Raw genomic sequence first — 23,716 nt, forward strand, 5'->3', positions numbered from 1 at the left:
CTCATGATTAAACTGAGACACAGCACTGCTGAAAAGCAGCTAGTCCTCATGGAAATCCAAACTCAGAGAGCTGTTTATTAACAACTTACAGACCTACAGTGGCAATAAGGATGCAGTCCTCCAAAAGGTTTCGCTCCATGCTACACTCCATGTGAACAGCAAATCCTAACAATGAACTACAGTGAAAAGCAGTCAGGTAGTTCAATAGGTGTTTTGAAAAAAATACTATTACTACAAAACCACCCAGAAGGCCTGGTCAAGGTCCCACTGCACACAGTGATTACAGCCAAATATGAAACCATTCTTCTTGGCTGTGGTGAGCTGTCACAGCTAACAATTTGTTAAATGCTTTAGTCTAAATGCCACAAAATTTCATGTTGTGTGAAAACACAATTAGAGGGAAAGTATCTGAGCTAATATAGCTGTGCTGACCTAACCTGATATCACCCAATATCAGAGATTCACTGGGACCAAATTTCTTGTTCTATTAAACAGCCTCACCATGCCACAGCTTCAGCACTACCCAGGCCTGGAGGTGCAGGAGCTCAGGGCAGCAGCAGCCCAGGGCTGAGCCTGGCAGCAGCACTGGACACGCAGAGCTCCCCCTGACACCCAACGGTGCCCGCCCGAGCTCCAGCCCGGGCCACTCCCGATGCCGCGGGCAAGGACAAGGCAGTTTGGAGGTGTTCGTTCCCAAGTCAGCCAGAGATCCTGTGAAGAATTCCTCATTCAATCTGTGTTTAAACCAAATGATAAATGCCTGTGTGCTCTACCCACACATTTGGGCTCTTATGCCATCTTTTTGAAGCAGACTAGAGACTGCATGATCAGGCAAGAATTTTAAAAATGTGCTGTAGTGCCAGGTGCCCAGTTAAACACAGCTATAAACCTCAGACAATGCAGAGAGCTCTGCCAAATGAACTGCAGCTCTGGCACCTAAAGGCAAAAAGTGAAATTTATTAATCAATTTTCCTTCTCGCTCTCATGTTCGCTTGTAAAAACGAGATTGTAAACCAATCTTATGAGATCCAAATTCTTCCGTTTTCTGCTTTATGTGTAAAAATGTTTTTATCCTTCTGCTTCTAATTACAGCTTCCTTTTCTTTCTAAGAATGCATTTATCTCTTTCAGTAAAAAGAGCAGCAATAATATGTTGAACAACCCTGAAATAAATTTTGTCATGTAAAAAATTAATTACGCATTCCAAACCTGGTCACTGTAGCCCTCTGGGAATTGCCTCCGCACCTCAGGATCTGTAAATAATTGACAGATAATATTAATTGGCTTTGGATTAGTGAGCAAGCAGAGAATCACACATTAATATTTGATCAGAAGATGATAGCAACCCTGGCAGGGGATCCAAGGAGGGCAGCTGAGGCTGCTGTGCTGATAAGAGCAGGGAAGGACTTTTCAAGGCTCTCCCTTTACCCTCCTCCAGACAGAAAAAAACTGTACATAAAACACACACAAAACAAATGAAACAAAAAATGTCTGTGTGTACACATACACAGACATATACAAATATACAAAAATATAAATATAAATATAAATATAAATATAAATATAAATATAAATATAAATATAAATATAAATATAAATATAAATATAAATATAAATATAAATATAAATATAAATATATTAATTAATTTTAAAGAGAAGCCCTGGTGCTAGACTGAACTTCAGGCTGGTACTTGGGCTACATCTTTCTGGCTGTAATTTGCCACCTGGGCTTGTCACCAGGAAATGGTTACCCAATGCACCTCATTTTGGTTAAAATCAGACAATCAGTTTTGCCACCTCCAGGCACTGTGTTAATTTACCTCCATTGACAGTTTTCAGTGATACCAGTTTACAAATCCCTCAAAATTACGTTATAATTATGTTAAGGTACGGTCCCTAAAAACCCAAAAATATTTATTCAGAATTGTAAAGAGGCAATTAATGCAGTTCTGGAACCTCTCTCATCAGGAAAACAAGTGTGAAACATTTCAGAGTACCAAGCATTCAAGACTGATGCAACGTCCGTACTCTTTGGCTGTCAGAATAAATAATATGGTAGTATTCCCTGAGAAGTTATCTTAAATTTAATTAGAGGTGTTCATAAAACAACAGAATATCATGATGGAAATTATTTATACGACAACCTATTTAAAAGAGATCTCTTCAAAGCCATCCATTTTTCAAAGGAATACATTGGAGAAGGCCACATTCCATTCTACAAAGATAATTTTTTAATTGCAAACACCAAACCATGTAACTATCAGGAAGAGTTCATAATCAAGTTCAATGCATGAACAAACAAACAGTACAGTGGCAGCACTGCCCTTCAGTGCCAGGCCAGGTTTGGTGCTGCAGACACGGCCCCAGGCTGGGCCATGCCAGCTCAGGAGCCAGGGGTGGCACGGGCACCTCCGCTGCCGTGGGTGCCAGCCCAGAGTCCCCAGAGCAGCGTTTGCAGAGTCAGGAGCTGGGCCATGGTGGTGCAAGCTCCTGTCCATGGTGTACTCTGTGCACGTGAGAAGTCCAACAGCCTGGGCCTTTCCAAACTTTCCAGCTTTACATTTTCCAGACAATCAGATGCTTAGTCTTAACATTTCATGTGATACACATACAACATATCAGACTGTACATGCACATATCAGCAAACCCATCTACATTACCGCAGCAAATCAGAAACAGAGAGCAAGGGATTTCCTTTGAAAGCCTTCCTTTGAAAAGTCTTCAGCCTACACGCAGGTAAGTGAGCAAAGTGTCCAAACACACAAAAGATGTGACCAAGTGTGCTGGCATGGGCCCCCTCTGCACATGCACATAGTTAGCAATTAACAGGACAGTACAGCTTCACACTTCAGCACAGCAAGTACAGCATCAGTGCTAAAAGGAAACTATGCCACACCTAGTAAGATGCAGATTTTTAAATAATTTTAAACTTAATTAAAGGAGCGCAAGATTTCAGAATTCCACAGGAGGGAAAAAACCCAAATGAATGGAAGAAACAAATTTGTATTACTGCAGACATCTGCAATGGTGTCTGAACATGAAACTTACATTGCACCCCCCTGCCCCCAGAAGATGCATTGCTCTCTAACTTAATATAAATATATATACACATACTGCCACACAAAACATTGTATCATTTACCATTTTCTTAGGGAAATGAGGAACTCAGTTTGACATAAATCCAAAGTGTGTTTGCTCTAAACACATTCGTCCATAGATGGCAAACCATTCTTGAAAAATCTAACAAAACAGATTAGGCATACAAAGTAATTGTGTGTGTGTGTGTGTGTGTAAACATGTATTTTTCCTGTTTTCTTAGCATCTTGAAAGCCCTTCTGTGTTCCTGGAACTCCCTGCCATGAAGGACAGCCCAGACAAGCCTACGGAGTTATTTAAATGAAGCCTGAGCCCCATCTCAGCTCCTGGCCCAGAGGCAGAGGTCTGTGGGGGGCTTGGTGAGATTCCAGCATTCACAGCAGCTGAACTCACCCTGAGCAAACACATCCCTGCTCCTGCCTCTATGGTCCCACCTGAAGGAACTGCCCTGTGTGTCACATGCCCGTGTGACACAGGGACACAGCTTGTCCACAGGCCACTTGGGATGACACAACTCACAACAGCATCAGGATGGCTAATCCAGAGAAACTGGAACACTACAGGTAATGCTTTGCCTGGCAGCCACGGGTCCTCATGTTTTCACAAGTCCTTTCTATTTAAGATTGGGTCAGCTCCATCACCTCACCTTTTAAATGGTCTGGGAATATTTACTAAACTTGCACTATCTGGTCACAGTGAAAAAGAAACTACTTCACATCTTACAGCTTTCATCACTGCATCCATTCTTCACTGTTAACCCAGTGTGAATTTGAAAGGTGTTTTCAACTATACTCACCAACCTATACACAATAGAAGTATATTTAAATTCTACATGGTCATGCCATGAATTTCAGGAAGCCAGACTACCCTCACTACACCAAGAGGACTGACATAAATACATACAATAGTGGCCCCCAAGATACCTAACTGCATGAAATATAAATATCTCAAAATCAAACATTGCTATTATATTATTCAGTAGGGCAGGCTCTCCCCTGAAGGAATAAGCACAAGTCACCCAAAAATCACAACAGACATGATATCCAAATTATTCTGAACAAGAGAAAACAGTCAAACAAACAGATACAGGCCAAGCCAGCACCCAGGATTCAGCTTTAATCAGCACCCGGAGTATCAATGAAAACTGTTTCAGCACTCGTGTGAAATATTTGGCAAACACATGAACAGAACTGACTGTCAACTCTGCCTGTAAAACTAAAGTAACTTGGGAACTTCAAACACTTTTACTCGCAGTAATTTGTTTTGCACAGCGCATGCAAACAGTTAGATGTAGCTCCATTGTAGTTATAGACAGTAAGAAAGCCCTTTGCAACTCAAAGCATAGGGAACGCTGTTATTCCAGGTACTTAACAGGCTTTCGAGTGAAATGATGCAAAGTAAACACATGTAAAATACTTTTTTCAAGTTCAGGAGAGTGGAATCTACTTGCTGACATCAGAACAAGGGAAGAGCCAGACTGAAATCCCAACCAAGCTCTTGCCCAGCTACAGCAAAGCACTGAGCTGAAGCCTTGCAGTCACCTATAACTCACCCGAGCTCTGAAAGCTCAGCTGAGAGCAGGAGGAGACCTTGCAAACCAGGAACAAATGCAGTGCAGGTTAGTCCCCAAAAGGAAAAAGTCACAGGAATTATGGAGATGCTTCTCAAACTAAACTTGTCCAAATCCCAAAACAAGAATTCAGGTTGTGCTACACGCTGAACTTTTCTGTTGTTGGTAACCTAGTATCTCCTCTTTATCTTCCATTAGAACTGGTTTTGTAGTTTCAGTTCACAAAGATGACAAGAGCCACACAGTTTATGCCTAAAGCAAGTGCTCACAAACTTCCCTGGAAAACAGCCATCCATGAATATAAATACATGCTGAAATACAGCACTGGAAACTGTAAGTTGCAAGTGTAAAACAGAAAGAATACAAGCAACAACATTCAAAAATAAAGCTAAAATACACCATCCCATCTGCAATCTCCCCTTCTTGTAGGGGCACAAATGCAACGAAATACACATATGTCACGAACTTAAACTGCTGGTACCAAGAAAAAGTCTATTTTATTCCTAATGCTTATACTCAGGTTTAAAAAGCTTGTTAACCAATGGCACGTTGTAGCAATTTCCTAAGATCCATGAGTGACTTCAGTGAAGCCAGTGTGGGCTCACTCACCAACCTGACATGCACCATGGGAAGCTCTCTGCCCAGAGGATACAGCTCCATACAAAGCAGCTGCTGCCACAAAATCTCAGCTGGCCAAAGTCCTGGAGCTCCAGCAGCCCTTGTTACTCACCAGGGACAGTGTGTCCCAGGGAGGAACGGGCTGGAAAACCTCGTATGAAATAGGCTGTGTGGCTACTTCTGCAGCAGTGTCCCTTACAACTATTTTAAGAGGTGCTTCTGAGGGAACTGATGGAATCACTTCCCACTGGAACAATGTGGGGGTTATTTTGGAAAGAGGTGAGCAAAGCCAGCACTCGTTCTTGGGGACAGAGAGCAAGGCTTTTCTGCAGCATTTCCAGACTCACCAGAAGGGTAACACACAGCACAGACTCCACACTGGGTGAGTGCAGTTCTCATGGCTAACACATCCGGATTTTCCCTCTGGAAGTGGAGATTCCATTTCATATCTGTGCACACTACGCAGAGCACTGCATTCATTACTCAAACATATCCCTGCTATTATTGTTATTATTTCATTACATACGTGAATGTTTCCAAGTTCTAAAAGCTATCCCTGCCTCTCCATACAGGATCTTGTTTAACAAAAAGCCAAATACAGCAGAATATTGAAATTAGCTGTGAACTGTATAATCCCATTGTTCAATTTCATGGCATTTAAGACAGTACCTTCCCCTCCACACAAGTCTGGATGTTAATCCATGCTGGAACCTGATTTAATTTTCCAGATGACAGGATGGGAACGTGCTACAATGGCATATTAGTGTAACTATGCTGCTCTTTTACTCACAACTTTTCTTACGTCATAAAGTGAGGAGTTTTGCTTTAAAAGACACATGCTTAATTACTTCTACAAATAGCACAGCTCAAACTGCTCTGTATTTGAATTGTATGGAAATTACAAGACCAGAGAAGTTTTCAGAAAATTATCAGAAAATATTTCCCGGAGTAAACCATGCAAACTCAATAACAAACTTGCTTTTACTGATAAAAGCCAGGCAATTTAATCCATATTGGCTACAAATAAATAATTTCAATCCCAAATTAAAAAATATAGTGAAAATTCCTTCATTTTTTTCTCCTAACTAATTGTTTACCTCATTCACTCCTTTAAGGTCCTTATAGGTGCAATCCCTCTAAAATGAACAGGAATTCCATTCAGAGTAACTTTTCATTTCAATATCCACTACACATTCTCATCCTTATGCAGCACAACTAAAAAGCAATGCAAACTTCTTTCCAAACCTCTGCAAACTCCTTGGTGTCCTGCACTCAGCACAGCCGAACACTCCTGCTTGCCCCTAACCTGCTGCAGCTGAGCCTGCAGATACCATCTCGGAGAGCAGGAAGCAGGGGAGGAGGGAAAAAGGCGGGGATGGGAGGAGAAAATGTGGGAAAGAAAAAACCTACACACACACAAGACAGACATGAAACCTCAGAACGAATTCTGACATAAAATACATATGGAATAAAAATTTCCATTTTTATTTAATATGCAGCTTTAAGCATTCATTCCTTTCTCTTTGAAGTGCACTTTATTCTAGAAGTGTGCAAGTCAGAAAACAACCAAGATGCAGAAGAAAATTCTGCAAGTCTCACATCCCATCACACAAGTCCACTGCTAGCACCACAGTGTGGGAGACTATGTCACCCCAAGGTGCCACTGAGCACAGCAAGCACCCACAGCAGGTTCCACACTCAAACACACAACCCACGTGAGTTTGTAATCAACCTGTTCACCTAGCAGACCACAGAGCAAAGAACCATCCCAGCCCCAGGATCCAGGCTGTGTCCCTGTGCCAGGCTGGGCCTGGGTTGGTGGACACGGCCCTGCAGTGAGAGAACCAGCCAGGACTGGTGCATCAGCTGCTGTGCACGAGGCCACGGACAGTCATGCCACAAAAAACAGACTCCTAAGCTTGCCTCTCTCTCTCTTCAGCAGAACATTTGGAAGTCTGCCCTGCAAGTGCCAAAAACATCATTGGTAACATGAAAACAGTTAATCTGGAAACATAATATAAGGTTTGTAACTCAGACACAAAATGCTGTTCAGACTTCAGTAAAGTGATGCAAAAGCAGCAAAGACTGAGAGCAAAGGCAGTATAAAATATACATCATAGAAAACAGGAGGGAAGGGAGAAAACTAGAACAGATTAAGCAAATCACTATGATTTCCATAATTGTTTTTATATTATTAACACATCAGGAGCCAGAGGGGCAGTGAGGAACAAAACTTTCCTCAGCAGTGTTCAGCCACATCTTGTATGTGTTTTTTAAAATATCCTTCCAAAGAAAAGCAGGTTAAGTTACAGATTACCTTGCAGATTTTTACTTGAGGTAATATACAGCTCTCCAGAATGAAGAGATGGAGAGAGGTAACAGCTCTAACAACTCAAGAACCGGCACAGGCTGTCAGAGTTATGTCCATACATGTGGGGTGCACACCAGGTTTCTGATCCCCTCACACCAGGTTTCTGATCCCCTCACACCAGGTTTCTGATCCCCTTACACCAGGTTTCCAGTGCAGACATGAGAACAGCAGCAGCTTTATAAGTCATTCAGAGTAAATGATAATATATGAGACTTTCACTGTTTCCAGCAGACAAACCAACTTTCCATCTAAAGGGGTCTTGGTTCACCTTACAGTCCTGTTACATAAACAAAAGCAACACTCACTTCTTGGATAAGAAGACAGGAAAAACACTCACTGCCTTTTACAAACAGAAGAGGCTCCATTGGTTTCCTCATCAATTATTCGGTGTCATGTCAAGCTGCTGAACTGCCCAGCTTGCCACGTGCAGAGCGTTTAGTCAGACCCTCTTATAAGGCAACATGTTCCATCTTAACTGCTGTTATTTACTCCCTCAGACTCTTACAGGGAACGGGGCCAGGTTTAATCAAAACTTTACTAATTCTTTTAATGGAAGTTTGGAAACAGTTGTGGTGCAAGCAGTGTTCTCAAAATATTAAATACAACTGGGGAAATATCTCTCTATTAAATCCTTAAGTTCTTTTGTTTCATCATACCACACTATAGGTTTCACAAAACCCAGCTGTATAATGGTACAGATGAATGTCTATTGCTACCATTCTGAACTGCTAAGAGTAGGGAGACATTGGAAAGCATAAGATGTCTTAAGTGATCAGTAAACTCAGAATTATTTGTTTACAAAGAAGAGCAGGAAGCTTTCAGTCCAGATTAATTTTTAAACTGCTGATACTGACAGAACTAAAGCTAGAACTGTAAGAAGAGGATGCACAGGATAGAGTTAAAACTAAAAAAACAGTGATCAGAACCAGAAGACAAAATAAGTACTTATTTCCAGGCCTGTTTGTTACATCTCCCATCTTCATTTGAGGTCTTCAGATCTTTTCTCTGCCCTGGTTAATGACGTTGGTGATACCTCGAGCCCACATTAAAGCACGGTTGATGAATCTTTTGAGTTTGCTTTACTGTGCACTTAAGGGGATATTTCTCTTGATAACCATCTGTTCAGAAATGTAGTATTCCTGCAAATCGAAGCCAAACTCCAGGAGTCCTGCAAACTGCAAATTTTGAATGGATTATATATTAAATTCTTTTTTTCCCCCTGTAATTTTAGTCAGCAAATTATACAGCAGCTAAAACTTGCAAAAAATATAATTAGGTAAAATCGTACTCCAATGGTCAAGGAATCCACAAAGCCTGGCTTACAAAATTAAATACGAAGTGTTTTGAAACTTTTTACAGGCTGCCTGTAATAATTATACAAAAGAGTTTAAATGCAAAGTTGAATGGGAACACCTACTTTAAGCAGGCTTTTTTTGGGGTTTAATAATTTTTTTATTTAATTGTGTTTGATCAAAGTATTTTTTCTCATAACCTTTTTGACACTCTATAAATTTAATAGAGATGTGTTTTAAGTGCTCAGGCCATGAATACTGAATTTGTTTCTCTCCTGCCTCTTTGTATTTCTATTCCGAGACAGCAGAGTTGCCTGGTGACAGTCTCCCCACTTCCACAGCAGCTGGCAAGCCCTGCTTGTCCTGGGGATATGAAAGAATCAGTTAACTAATATTTCAGACTCTGATTTAAATGTGACAGTCTGGAAGTGCCAATACCATGCAGAGCAGGATTTACAAGCTAAGATTTCTCCAGAAGTCTCAGAAGCAATAAAGAAAGAAAACTAAGAAGACTTTTATCACATCTAGCTAACATGCAGCAAAAATTAATCCTGATTAATTAATTAATCCAAATTAGTGCATCATCTAGAGTTTAACAATACCAGACACAAGCAGTAATTGTCTAAATCTGTTAATTTAGATTCTCAGAATGCAAATTCTCAGGCTAAGACCAAAGCAACCAGAGCTTTGACAGCTTTACCATAAACAGTCACCTCTTTAATATTTACAGGACATGTATTTCAGATGGCTTCTGAATGCCTGTCTGCTGGCCCAAGATCACTTCTTCTGCTGAAGGGCCAAGCACATGCACCCAAAACAACTTCTCTAAGCTCACTTTGTACAGCGGCAGAAATAAAAGTTATGTTTGACAGAGCTTATAGCCAACTGAATTAATACCCAACTGTATTAATTAGCATACTAACCACCTTCATTTTAAAAATCCTTATTCAATTCATTTTACAAGAAATTTTTATGTCATGATACATTTTATACTTTCCTGTGTCAACCAAATAACTCTTAACTTAGTTGCTGCTCTGAAGAAAACCAGAATTAATATTTTAATTTCATATTGCTTTTTAGCAATAGTGTAAAACCATAATGTGGCCATGGAAATCAATCAACTGCATTACAAAACCTAAAGGAATTGCTAACGAAAGCAAACAGTATTTTCCAACACACTGCCAGGCTTTTCACTACTAGAAAATACTTTAAGTTTTATAAACACTTTCCAAGGTGGTTTCTTTTGTCATTTTTATGTTTAGCTTTAGTGATAGTCTGACAATTTAAATTTGGTAATAATTCATATTTTCTGTATCTTAGAGAACATTTTACAATTGTTTGACTTTTTTTAAATTTCTTTCCAAACTTCACCAACCACAATAACTTCAGATAGACATATTGTCAGAGAAATACATAAAGCTCTGCAGAAATACATCCATGGCAATATGGATTACCACACATCAGGTTTAATCTGAACTGACTGAAAAAGGACGTGGAACAGAAGAGTTGTAGCCAACCATAAGTTCTTGAAGTGTTGTACTAAGAAAGGAAAAACAACAACCCTTCTCTTGAGCAACTGGATAATTGCCTGACCTACAGAGAGAAACCTTCTTTGTTACACATGCAACAGTGAATACTGATTTCTAAGCCTCAAGCTATGTAACTTTCTAATTCAAACTCTGACCCCACGTTCATACTCTCAATATTGATGGTCTCCAACTGTTCCCAGGCTCCAAGTGCCCGTGTGCTACTGCAGTGGAGCAGCACTACTCCCAGACACTGCTCTGTCACCAACTGCACAAATTCCCTCTGAGAAGGCCCTCCAGCACAGCAACTGCACAGTTCAGAGAGAGCAGAGCTGCACCAGCAGCTGGGGCTTGATGGCTTCTCTTCATGCGCCTGTGCTTAGTTAAAGATGCTTTAGTGATCCCTATGGCACTGAAACAAAACCAACAACTCATCAAAGATGAAACGCTGAAAACCTCCTTCTCCATTCCATTGGTCCCTGCAGTGGAGATACCACCACAAATGCTTTTGGGCACATGCAGTAGGATACAGCTTATCTGTCATACCATCAATCTGATTCATCCATGTCCTTGCCAACAAAGGACAGCCAAACCTCACGAGCATTTCTGGGGAGCTGATTTCACAGTGGTGCTCTGCTTGTAGCTTTTCTAGTTTAGCCACACTTGGAGCTTCACACTCACTGCACTGATAACCCCAGAAACCTGGCCTAAGAAACAGAACTGACCAAGGGTTTCTACAGTCACCAACATATTCCTGAGCCTTGAGGTGTGCAAGTTCATATATTAAAAGATCATACATAAGAGAGAGCACTAATTATTTTATTGGGACACTTCAGAACTTGGCCTTGTACTCTTCAGTATTCAGTCTCACCTTTCTGTTTCAGCTTGAGCCATGCAATACGCCATCTCAATTCACCACTCCTATTGGTGCTGCCCATTCTTTCAAAATGGTAAAACAGTAAAAATCTGTAAGAACAGGTAAGCTGGAATCCAATTTAAAAAAAAAAACAAAAATCAGAGATTGGTCACAGTGAGGCTCACCTAAGGCTACAGCATCACTGAGGTCCCATGAAAGCTTTCAACCAAAGTATTAAATGGGAGGAAAGTTTGTAAGAACACAAAAAGCGTCCAACATGCACCCCAGCAAAACATTTCTGTGGAGTCAGAAATGTTGATGACAGAAGCTGAACTTCTTGAATATCATTCAAAACTTAGTGGGAGTGAGGGGAAGGAGGTCCTAACATGGAAAAATACATCTCATGGAGCTAATGACTGTGAGCTGAAAGAAAACCAAAATCACTTCATGTTCAGCTGCTCAGAATGACTTCTCTCTTTTGGAGGAAAGTTCATTAACAGGACAGCATCAGGCAGCACAACAGAGCCATGGATATATCGACACTTGCAGGACTGACCTAGTTCATGGCTGCAATGCTTTCAGTTACCATTAGCAAAGCTCACTATGCTGTGTGCAGTGCTGAAACAAAAGGAAGGTCTCTGTGAAAACAAGTTTAGCACATTTAAAGCAGTGCTGTCAGCTTGAAGAGAAATTTGGTTTAGATAAAGAGGAGTTCGCTGATATTTAGTGCAGCTAGACAGGAAATCTATCATCTTGCTAAAAAAATTTAAAACATTTCTGCTACTGTAAAAAAGGCAAGGGTATCAAAAGGATTTTTAAGCACAAAAAATGTTTTCAAACACTTGATACTTCCAAGATGTATGAGAGCATACATCCAGCTACCAAAATGCTCCTGGGAGAGTGGAGTAGTCCAGTTCTGAGCAGGAACGTTTCATGATCACGTCAGAGCCCGGAAGTCAGGTAAATATAAACCCAGCAATTTCACTAATTTACTATCTCTTTCCCTTGCCCAGCTTTAAGAAACCACAAACTCCCAACTAAACTTTCAGCCCTTTTCAAAGCTCTGCAGATTTGTTTCAATCTGGTCACCCTTAGCAGCAGATTTGTTGAAAACAATCTTTTTCCTTCACTACCTACTCCACAGGTAATCTAAAACTGTAACTTGAATCCACCTGTACAAACTCTCTCCACAGGCTGATGATCCAGGCTGTGCTGAAGTGCAGCTGGCCGTCGACTCTGGGAGTGGGATGCTGCAGGAAACAGTTCTCACAAATCAGACAAACGAGAAGGAAGCTCAAGAGCTGGGCAGCTCTTATCACACACCAGCACACCTTGAGCAGTACCTATTCTGTTCTCATTATTTCATTCCATGTCTAATTGGGTTTCTAAGTTCTCTGCTCCCCAGCTGCTTTTTCCAGGTCTGAATTCATACTGCTGTTGTACTCTCACCAGAAGAATTTCAAGCACCAACAAGTCATTTCTAAAAACTCACCTTTTTGCTAAACTCTTGCTAGGGCTACACCCAAATGTGCGTTTTGAGAACAGAAATTAATGCTATTTACCACAGTTTACTCATTGAAAAATAAACATATATCACTAACTCTAGTACCACATCGTCAGTGCTCGATGCCGTAATTGCTCCACAGTCTCCACAGCCTTTTCTTAAGTAACAAACTAATGATGAAATTCTCTCCATCTTTTTATACAAGTATGTATGTTTAATTTTTAAACATGAAAGATTAAATTAGAAGTCACCCACACAAACACAACTCCTTTTTAAAAGGCACTGTATTTACATCTGCAAGTACTCACGTTGTTACTACAACCTTTATAACCAAGCTTAGGTTTGCTTCAAACAAAACAGGGTTCTCAGCGATAGAGGCCCAAGAAAAAGCCCTGCATACAGTTAGTCTACAAAGAATTAACTGGATTAATTAGCAAGGGATTTGAGAAGCAGCTTGGAGCTAGAAAACCAAAACACTAAATTGTTTAAATACTTTGGCAATGGATCAAGGTTTCTAGGCAGCCCTATGTTCCATTCTCTCCTTTTTTTTTTGCTCGGTGTTTTAACACATTTAACCTGACGAGGTACTTTTTCATGAGATATGAATGACACTGTCAAAATACCAAAAAAGAAGATGTGAATTAAAAAATGCCACAAGCTGTTAGCAATTCTGCCAACATGTATGAGCCCAGGCAACATTAATTAAAAATCAATAGCTTAGGACATAAATAGCTCTTATCTCTGTTATAGTATATCTCTAACATAACTCTCTATTAAAGAAAAAAAAGAGGGGAAAAAAGCCAGTATCTCTGCTATTATACTAACTGAATTGACCACAACAAAGCTAAAGAAATAAGGCAAAATCCCTGAGCAAAGAAACCCTTATGAGAAAGGGAGGACAGGCATATGAATGATTGGAATGCTTCAGCCTTGCAGTATCATTAACACATAACTGGCTGGAAACAGCCACACTGCAAATACTTGGAGAACAAGCTACCAGGAAGAACATTCCATGTTTTCAGTGCTAATATGATTCTATACAAAATTCTTCTTGCCAAGGAAATAAAAATAACATGCACATCTTTCCGTCAGCTAGAAGTTAGTAATCTGTATCTTCCTGAGTTTATTCATCAGTATTTTTACTCTGCATCTCAACTAAAGATTGTCAATTCTCTGATAATTATAAAATAAAGATGAGAAAAAGCAGAAAATTGCACTGAACCTTTATTTCCTTTAGCAACACCATCTTCAAGCTAAAGTTACATTAGCAGGCATCAAAGCTAAAAGACTTAAGACTAACTAGGAACTTAAACCATGGCTTTCAACAGCTGCTTTCACACTTGCAGAGAGCCAAACCTTTGAAAGACTCAAATCCATTTTCTAACACAATATCACATAAAGTCCACCAAGCTGGATGTGTTTTTCTAACTTTACATTGAGCTACAGTCAGAAATTATGTATTTCATTCCAAACTGTCCAAATTCCATTCCAGCTATTGCCAATTCCAGGTAGCCTTGTTTAAGGTGCACTGAATACAAGGTTTTGTTGATATAGCACAATTCTTCATCTAGAAAGTTAATTATGCAATCTTAATTTTTAGTAGAACTACATTAGAACACAGAACTGCTTTTATTAGAGCTCCTCTAAACAGTATAAATTGAAATTCTACCACGCTCCCCCAGTAATGCTTTTTGTCATGGTAAAAATACAAACTAGCACTTTATTAACACTTCAACCATTGTCTCATGGAAGGTTCAAGAAAACAAAACAATTCCAAGACTTTTTTAAATCGTCTGTCTCCATTTTACTTGATCATTATAAACAAAACTGAATAGAAGATGCACAAGTAATTTGTAAAGTCTTTCAAAGGATCTGATTTACATTTTTGTTCTACAAAGACGAAGATCTCCCCATAACATGCTCTATTTGTGTTAAATATTAAATTAAGACACTCATACTACACATATGGCAAAAATGGAATATATTTTTGATATGTTTTGGAATTACTTTCAGCAGTCTAATGCTGTTTATAATACTGGTGCAAATACTGCTACCAGTAAAGAAACAAACATTAAAAAGGTGTCCTTTAAGCTTCCCTTTAAGGCATCTCCCATAATCGTATAATTTGCTCTGGACATCATTAAAATGTAAAGTTAATGAGGATTCAGTTGAAAACAGAAGAAATGTAACCTATTTTCAGGCAAAACTTCTAACACTGCAATCAGAGGGAAAACCTCTTTGATGTCTCTTTGTCTCTTCTCATTAATTTTCTTTTGGTTTAAAAAAAACACAAAGGCTGTTTAAAGTAAAAAATGCATAGAAGTTTAAACATGGTAATTATAGTCGAGATGCAACGAGGTCATTAGGTTTTTAAAACTTTGAGATAAACAAAATTGAGATGTATGACTATTTTAAAAACATGTCAATACTTAATTTTAATTGTCCATGTGATTGATACCCACTGTATTCTAAGGATTTAGTGCAGATACAGAATTGTTTCAAGATGATTTAGTGAAGGACAGAATCCCATGGCCGGGGTAGAGCAAAGCAATCAAGAAATACATCAAAATGATAAGCTGTAATTACTGTATTGCTGGATGCCACATTTAGTATTTCTAAGTGCAACAAAACACGCTTTTGCCATCCGTGCAAGAGAGATGGCAAATTGTGAGATTTCACTACTCTATACCTCCACGGTTCATTAAGGAATAAAATACTGAATAAGTTAAATAATTCTATTTACTCACTAAATCTATTCTTGTTTATGAACACTGCCACGTACACAGAGAGCTGCACACTTCTGTTTTAACATGCTAATTCTTTCCAGCAGAACATACCTTAAAGAGGTCTCTTTAATTACACAATATTGATGCACTGTGATATACTGTAGTGGTAGATCTTTCTAGCAAATATTTTACAAGTAAATTTTCCCAAACACAAACTAAAAACAATTTTTACCACTACTGAGCACAAAAGAAGATGATGGATCATCACAAACAGGTCTTAACAAATACACAGGGCAAATATAATCTGATATTTAGTGTAGAAAGAATTTAATCACAATGAAGCAAAATAATCATATTTATAACACTTTTCTGCATGCCAGGATCGCCTCTAGATAAAATGGAGTAAGATGAGATCAATAAATTATTTTGTGGCAAACATAAAAAAAATATATGAATGTTAATACATTTGTGGACAGAAGTTATAGCTTTAAGAGAGTGTTATTTACCCTAATGAATCTTTTCTACATGTTTGATAAACTCTTCAAATTAAGCTGAGTCAGTGACCAAGAGACAAGTATCAGATAAAACCAGAAACTACTTTAGGTGCAACTGAAGCACATCTCAAGAAGAAAATTTCATCTTTATTTCAAGGAAAGTTTTGGGGCTTGGGGTTTGATTTTGGGGTTGGGGTTTTTGCATTTTACCTCTCCTCTGCCGTGTTTTATTAGCATTTGCTCCGCCCTTGCCCATGGAGCAGCTCTGTCCTACAGACCCGTCCTACAGCATGCGCCAGCCTCTGCTCCACTGGAGCTGCTCCTCCCCTCTGGGACCCTTTCCCTGCTCGTCTGCACTCTCCCAGTGCCAGACTCACACAAACACCAAGCACAGCACTGAAATATCACCGAGTCAAACACACAGCTTACCAACAGCAAACACCTGACTCTGCCTCCGCCCCACCGTGGTGCTCAACCAGCCATTCTGTCTTCACACCTTCACACTTGGCTTGAGTCTGCATTAAGTATGTTTGATAGGTGTTTCTCCACAGAGTGATAACCTGGTTTTAGAACCTCTGGAAAGATCTCAAGGATCTCCAAAGTATTTTACACACAGAAATAAAGTAATTTTCTGAAGGTGTGCAACAATGTAAGAATTCGTTCATGAAGACGTCATGTTAACCACTATTTATATTCTGAACTACATAGTTACAAAGTAAATGATTCTTCAAAGGAACCAAATATGGGATTGAGTTAACACCTGTAGAATGCAATGGGAGTTGTGAGTCTAATTCCCTTCACCACCACTTAAAATCCCAGCACAAATTCTAATGGTAGATATTCCAGTCAGGAAAGCGTTCAGAAAAAACATTCTAGACTATAATCCATTCCAGACAACAGATTACCAGTATCAGTTGTCTCTTCCTATCCTTCTACCCAAGGTTGTCATTCTCAATATGGAAGCCCAATTTCCTTGGTTTCTATTTAACACTTCCATGCAGTAAGTAATATTAAAGAGTATATAAAAAGTTGTTTCCATCTTAAAAAATGACATAAAAATCATCTTCCCAGAAGCCAAAAATCTGTCAGCATCCGGAATTTTGACAAATTGTTTACCAAAACTTGCTAGTCCAAGAAGGACCAAAAAGCAAATTGCCTCTGGTAGCACAGAAAGTGGAGTTTAGGATTTGTTTAGATTTGATCTTGGGTTTTGACAACTGCTGAAGTAAAACAATAGTCTTGCATTAATTTTACACTTATTTGATAATAATCTAACCTCAAAATATCTCTTTTAAACTCCATTTCAATTCATAAAAAAATCTAACACCCAAACCGCAAACAGAAAACATCAACACAAAACAAAACCAACAAAAAACCACAGGAAAACCTAACAATGTCACTTTTTGTTCATGACAAAAAATACCACACCAATGGCAGGCAGCCCATGCCTTGGGCACTCTAACAGGCCTCTTTTTGAATTCCAGTTTACATTCTCTTCTTGCAAGGAACTCCCCATAACAAAAAGAACCAGCAAAACAAATGGATCTAGTTCATCTTTGACTTCCTCACGCTTGCTTTGCCTGAGTGCTGCCCTTGAAGCAGTGCTCTGCTACAGCTACCAACCTACACAACAGCAGACTAAAGACAGACAAATTCTAAATTCCAGTATTTCTATTGAAAACATTCATAGGAAGCATCATCCCACTATGGACGGACCAGTCAGAGACACTTAGGGGACCGTGTTAACTTCAGGGAAAGGAACCACCCAAAGTTCCTGTTCTTAAATCCACAGGGAGTCTCCTTTAAAGTCATTACTACTTTGTTTCTTTTTCACCTGAATGACACTCGAACTGAAAGTCCTTTACAGCAATGTCTGTATCCAGGTTAACTACAGATGCACTAAGCTTTGAGCAGAAGTTAACACTCATTAACAAGATTACCTGTTGTGATTGAGAACAACCAAAAAACAAACCCCCTTGGGAATGCTTATGACTGAGAATGAACTAAAGTTTAAACTACTCCCTTAAATAAAGTTTCACACACACACACCCTTTTAACATCAACGTCTGGACTCTGCTCAAAGTACAATCTCTGTGCAGTTACTGGCATGGCAGCCCTATTCTTAAAACAGCACAGTAAGAGAGAGTTAATTGCAACAAGTGCTTCACCAAATTCTTAAATGCTTCAAATGCTGAAATCTTTAATGTTTCAGTAATATTTGGTATCTAAATCAAGTCCCTCAAGAATGTTTTAAAAGGAACAATCACTCCAATTAATCTATAAATTCAAGAAAAAGTATTGCTAGTGAAAGAAAATAATTTGTTAGAATCACTAGAAAAACCCTCCCTAAGAAAGTTTCAGTTTAGCAGTTAATTCCAACCTGCAGTTAAAAAGGCACTAGCTGTCAGTCAGTTTTCTCACCCAACTCTATCATGAAAAGAAAAACTGACAGATCACAGGAGCTTGCCTTTGTAAACCAATTCGGGAACTTTCATGCTTCTTATTTGTTAGGTTAAAGGTTAAATTGCTGACCTCTGCCCTCCTGCTTAGCAGCCTTTCCCTTTTTCTGTAAAGCTTTATTTTGGGGCTGTATTTACATGGATTAGTCTCTTTTCACGCTAAGAAGGAATCTGTTCACAGCCAAAGCCTTAGTTCTGGTTGTACAAAAAGCAGTCACAATTATTCAGCAGCAGACAATGACCATATTGTGGATTTACAAAAAAACCACCTCAGCCATGGCAAGTTCTGTCCTTGCTGCACAAAACAATAGAAGAAAAATCTTATCAAGCATTCAACAGAAAGCAAACAAAGCAGGCCCACTGTGAACTTGATGAAGATGTCAAGCTCCCTTAAAAAAATATAAATCAACAAAAGAGTTTAAAGTCTTGTGAGTGAGACTTTCTGTGCTGAATTTTTCTGTCTAGTTAAACAGTGCCAGCATAGCAATATACTGCAGATTAGTAAACACCTGTGAAATAGGAAAGATTGTAGACAGAAGTAGTTAAAGCATGAAGCAAAAAAGGCCAAAGAGCTCTCTTCCCACAAAGTAGCTCAGAGAAACACTCAGATAGATTTGATATTACTGGTTTGGGGATTTATTAAATCTAGTACTATCAGATAAGAATACGCCTAAAAATGTGTTAGATAAAATATATGATGACTTGCAAAATGACAGATTCTAGTATTTTTTTCCTAAGGTGAGTTTCTTTCAAATTGAGTTCTATATATCATTTATACTGTAAAAAACAAACTGTAAACTGTCTTCACAGAAAACAGCTCAAACTGTGCTATTGACTTACCCTGACACTGCAGTCCCAGCAAGCTCTTTGTTAAAATCTTCCACCTTGTTTGTACTTAGAAGCAAAGCAATCAAATGGAAACAGAAAAACAAAGCAGCAGCTTAGGAGAATTAGAATTCCCAAATACCACCTACCTACTTAGCTTTGGTTACTTTTCCAATCCTGCTTTAGGAAGTTCGATGTAGCAACACAACACTGTAAAGATGGGATAGGAAAACTTCTGATATGGGAATTCCAGCCTCTTCAAAAGAAAGCCGTTATTTAATGGAAAAAGACCTGCATTCTGTACTTCCTTTGATATTTCTAAACCTTCAACATTTTATCTATTTCTCAATACAGAATGGGCATATTGGAACCAATAAAATGCTTTAATCTGAAAAAAATAAAGGCTGCTCTGAGAGGTGCACAGGTAAGGTTTACAACCTTTGAATGACCAACTCTTAACTTAATCCTAGTCCAGTAACATTGCTTATGTTCAAGAAAATCCTTCATCAGTATAGGAGGCACTGTTCTGCTATGTAACATTATAATCTATGACAAAAGATAATGGTAGGGAGCAGCAGTGTGTCTGACAAGAGACAGAAAGCTGCAAGTTCTCTCTACCTGTGAAAGTCCAACCACAGAAACCACTGTGACAACTGTAGAATAATTTTAAGGCCCAAGTACATCGTGACTTCTCCCAGTAGAGTTAAGGACTTCGATTAGTTTAAGTTATACATTTGTGATCTACTGGGAAGGGGGAAGGGAGGGAAAGAGCTATTACAACCCAAGGCTAGAACATGAAAAGTAAAGAAGGAAGTACTTAAACTACTCACAAGCTTCTAGTAGGAACAAGATTAGTAGTACATGCTACTCTAGGAGCCAATTCAAATGCAAATTCCATCCTTTCACTCAAACAATGATAAACTACCTCAGAGTTAATAGTTTCCTTCTAAGATTCATCTCCCTTTTCAACTTAGCAGTATGTTTTCCAGAAAAGAAAAAAGCACATGGAGAGTCTTACAGCAAGATCTTTTAAATTCTATCATAAAAGAAGTAGCATAAACTACATTTCCTTTCCTAATCCAGTGAACATTTGTTAAACTCTAACATACTTACACTTTGTCCATGCGGTCGCATTTAGGCTTCTAACTTACCATGGTTTTTTTAAAAAACACTCAGAAAGAAATCCTTTAGCTGTACTAAACCATTTCAGCTTTTTCCTTGAACACACAGCAAGAATTTATGCTACACTCACAAAAAGATGAAAAATGAGGTCCTTGGAGAGAAAGGCCTTTTGGCACACTACATGGTAAAGCTACAGATTTGACATACTTTTATAATGTCTGCTTTGGCAAGAACACAAAAAACCCCACACAAAAGCATGGTACGTCCTCCCAGACAGGGGTGTAGGGGGTGTTTTACTCTTGTGAGCATTTACTTTCAAATGCTCTTACTTCAGAGACTATTTTGATCAGTTACTTTAGACTAACAAATTCTCTTTTGCTATAGGAACAGTTTGACAGTCAGACTACAATTCTCCTCACAGGCCTTTCTAACAAGAGAGAATCTTTGGCTGAAGTCCAGCAACAGCCTTAAATTTGTCACATCCTATTTTTGATGAATGATCTGCAGCAGTTTTAAGATCATAAAGTGCTTTGAAAGTTGAAAGAAAAATTTCACAAGTAGTAAGCTTTCACTTTCTTTATAAAGGTATTTAAACTAAATTTGCTAGGAGATCCTTTTTACTTCTGCGTCTCAAAAAACTTGCACAAAACAATCTTCTTGCTGAGATTAAACACATAGGAAACAGTTGCAATGCACTTCTCTACAATGTGTCAATAGCATATATAGGAGTGCTTAAGTAAGCTTAAGCAGTTATCTCCTGTAAAAGAAACAATAAAAGTCCTTTGTAATTTACTGCCTCACCTTCTGTGAAGTTTCAGTATCATGAAATGCCACGACAAATAAAAAAATCACAAACTTATAAAATGCTTTTTTCCTTCCTTTACACAAAGATTAAAAATAGGAAAAAAAAATCCAGTAAAACAACAGTATTTCATAAAAAGCTTTTAATTATCCACATCATGTAACAATTCCAATGCATGAGAAAAGATCATGCACAAGAGACACAAAACGTATTAGTTCTACTTTGAGCCAATTTTTCCCTAAAATATTTAATTTTTACAATAAAACCATGGCTATTTTCCCCTCTTTTTCTGAAAGTAAATGTGTGGGAGCTGGTGAGAAGCATTAGAATTGCAAAGTTCCTATGCTTGACATACTTATACCTGACACAGACAACACAGATTTCTCACTAGGTAAATTCCATGTACTGTCACTGTAAAAACACAAGCTCTGTTCTATTTTGCAGCTTCTCACTTTTGGTGAGGAGGCTCCAGGCTCTGGAGCAATGCATCCCTACAAAGAGGAAATCAGGGGAGAGGAGGCCTCTAAGGATGAACAAGGAGCACCTGGACGAACTATACACAAACAGGCAACTTCCAGAGGGTGGAAGCAGGGAAACATGGCCTGGAAGGAATGTAGAGGAACTGCCTGAACAGCCAGGCATCAGGTTAGGACAGCTAAAGCCCTGCCAAAAGTAGATCTGGTCACCAAGGACAACAGGAAAAGCTTTTATAGGTATATTGGTAATAAAAGAAAGAACAGGACAAATACATGTCCTCTCAGAAAGGGGAATTACCAGCTTCCATTGAAATACCAATAATTAGGCAAAAAATGGCTTGATGCTGTCTTCTCCTAAGGAAATGTATCTTTCATAAAAAACACTCATCTTCATGTAGCCAGAGTTGAAGCTATCCTGCTTCATAGTTCTCAAAAAAAAGACATCACATTTACTTAAGTAAGAAAAATCTGTAAGTTTCAAAGCAAGACCTGTGAATTCAACAAAGAAAAGCACAAAAAACACCTTTAAATACAACTGAATGCTGGAATTGTATAATCTACCAAAGATTTCATGTGCCAAAAGTATACAATGCTGAGCACAGATGATAATTACTTCTAAGCAATCATGAGGGGAAAGGACAGTGAAAGCACAGGAAGCTGATCCAGTGATCATTTCCATTCTCAGTTCACATATTTCATTGTGGTTGAGCAAAGTTCTACCTGGACTGGAATAAAACAATGTTTTCTTTTCCAACTTCTTTGGTTTCAACGACATTTTTCTCTTTGCACCTTATTAAGCATACAAAATATTCCCCAGCTGATCCTGAAGCTTACACTTCTACAAATCAAATCTTAGGATCACAGGATAATTGAGGCAGGAAGGAACCCTGGGTGGTCTCTAGTCCAACCTCCCGCTCCAGCACAGGCCAGGTGTGAGGTCAGACCAGGCTCCTCATGGTTTTGAAGCAGTTCGGTCTTGAAAACCTCCATGGATGGAGATGCACAACATCTCTTGAGTGACCTGGTCTAATACTTGAGTCCTCATGGTGGACAGGTTCCCCACAGTCACTCAGAATGTCTCTTGATCCAGCTGTCACTGCTCCTTGTCCTGCTGCCACGCATCACTTGGCGAGCCCAGATCCCCATCCCGATGAGCCCCCAGGTGAGGAAGGCTGCTGCTCCAGCTCCCTGCAGCCTCCTCCAGGCTGCACCAGCCCAGCACTCTTGGCTCCTCACACTGCAGTGCTTCAGCTCACTCACCACCTTTGCAGCCCTCCATTGAACTTGGTCTGGTTTATTGGTGTCTTTCGTGGAATCCAGAACAGATTTTTCCCTTCTGCAGTTGACTGTGAACTTTGAAATACATTAAAGCTTAAAATTTCAGTTGATACTTGACAGTCACATGGAAGCTTCCTTTGCTACTTTATCACTTTTCCTCTTCCAGTTTGCTCTCCCATCCCACCATGGCTGGGGGAGCGGGTGGCTGCATGGGGCCGAGCTGCCAGCTGGGGTTAATCCATGACAGCTACACAAATTTTTGAATAACAAAATGGAGCCAAGTTTTACCATCCCACAAGCCAGACAAACCCCCACACTAGGACAGTTACAGCTTTGGAGCAATTCTTTCTCCTCAAGACCAAGTCAGAAGATTGATACCAGAATTGAGAACATTTTAAGTATCAACAGCACTATTATACTAGACACAAACTTCAAAAACAGCTGCCTTCATTAATTTTGGGACCAATTAAATGGGGACAAATAGCTTCAAACCTGCCTGATAACTTGCTTCTCACACAACTTTTATGCATTTTAGTTTTCTCAACAGTAGCTGCTCCTTGACATGCAAAATACATTCCCCAGCTGCAAAAAAACAAAAGTTGATCTATATTCTTAGGGTTTTGGCATAGAAGAGACAACCAGAAAGTGGACACAGACTACACGGAAGTTTCTAGGTGTGTATTTCTGGAATGCTGATTTGCC

At 39.2% G+C, this 23,716-nt stretch overlaps 1 protein-coding gene across 4 annotated transcripts in view; it reads right to left on the reverse strand.

Annotated features, from left to right (window-relative positions):
• DENND1A (DENN domain containing 1A) overlaps positions 1-23,716 on the reverse strand; it is a 151,917-nt gene that overhangs the window by 121,122 nt on the left and 7,079 nt on the right. For all 4 annotated transcript variants that reach the window (XM_021543691.2, XM_021543690.2, XM_077787932.1 and 1 more), the window contains exon 3: positions 1,209-1,252. In XM_021543691.2, the coding sequence (XP_021399366.2) occupies positions 1,209-1,252 (44 nt within the window). The remainder of the gene's footprint in view (positions 1-1,208; positions 1,253-23,716) is intronic.

Source organism: Lonchura striata, chromosome 22, assembly GCF_046129695.1.
Source record: "Lonchura striata isolate bLonStr1 chromosome 22, bLonStr1.mat, whole genome shotgun sequence".
In the NCBI taxonomy this organism is placed as follows: domain Eukaryota; kingdom Metazoa; phylum Chordata; class Aves; order Passeriformes; family Estrildidae; genus Lonchura; species Lonchura striata.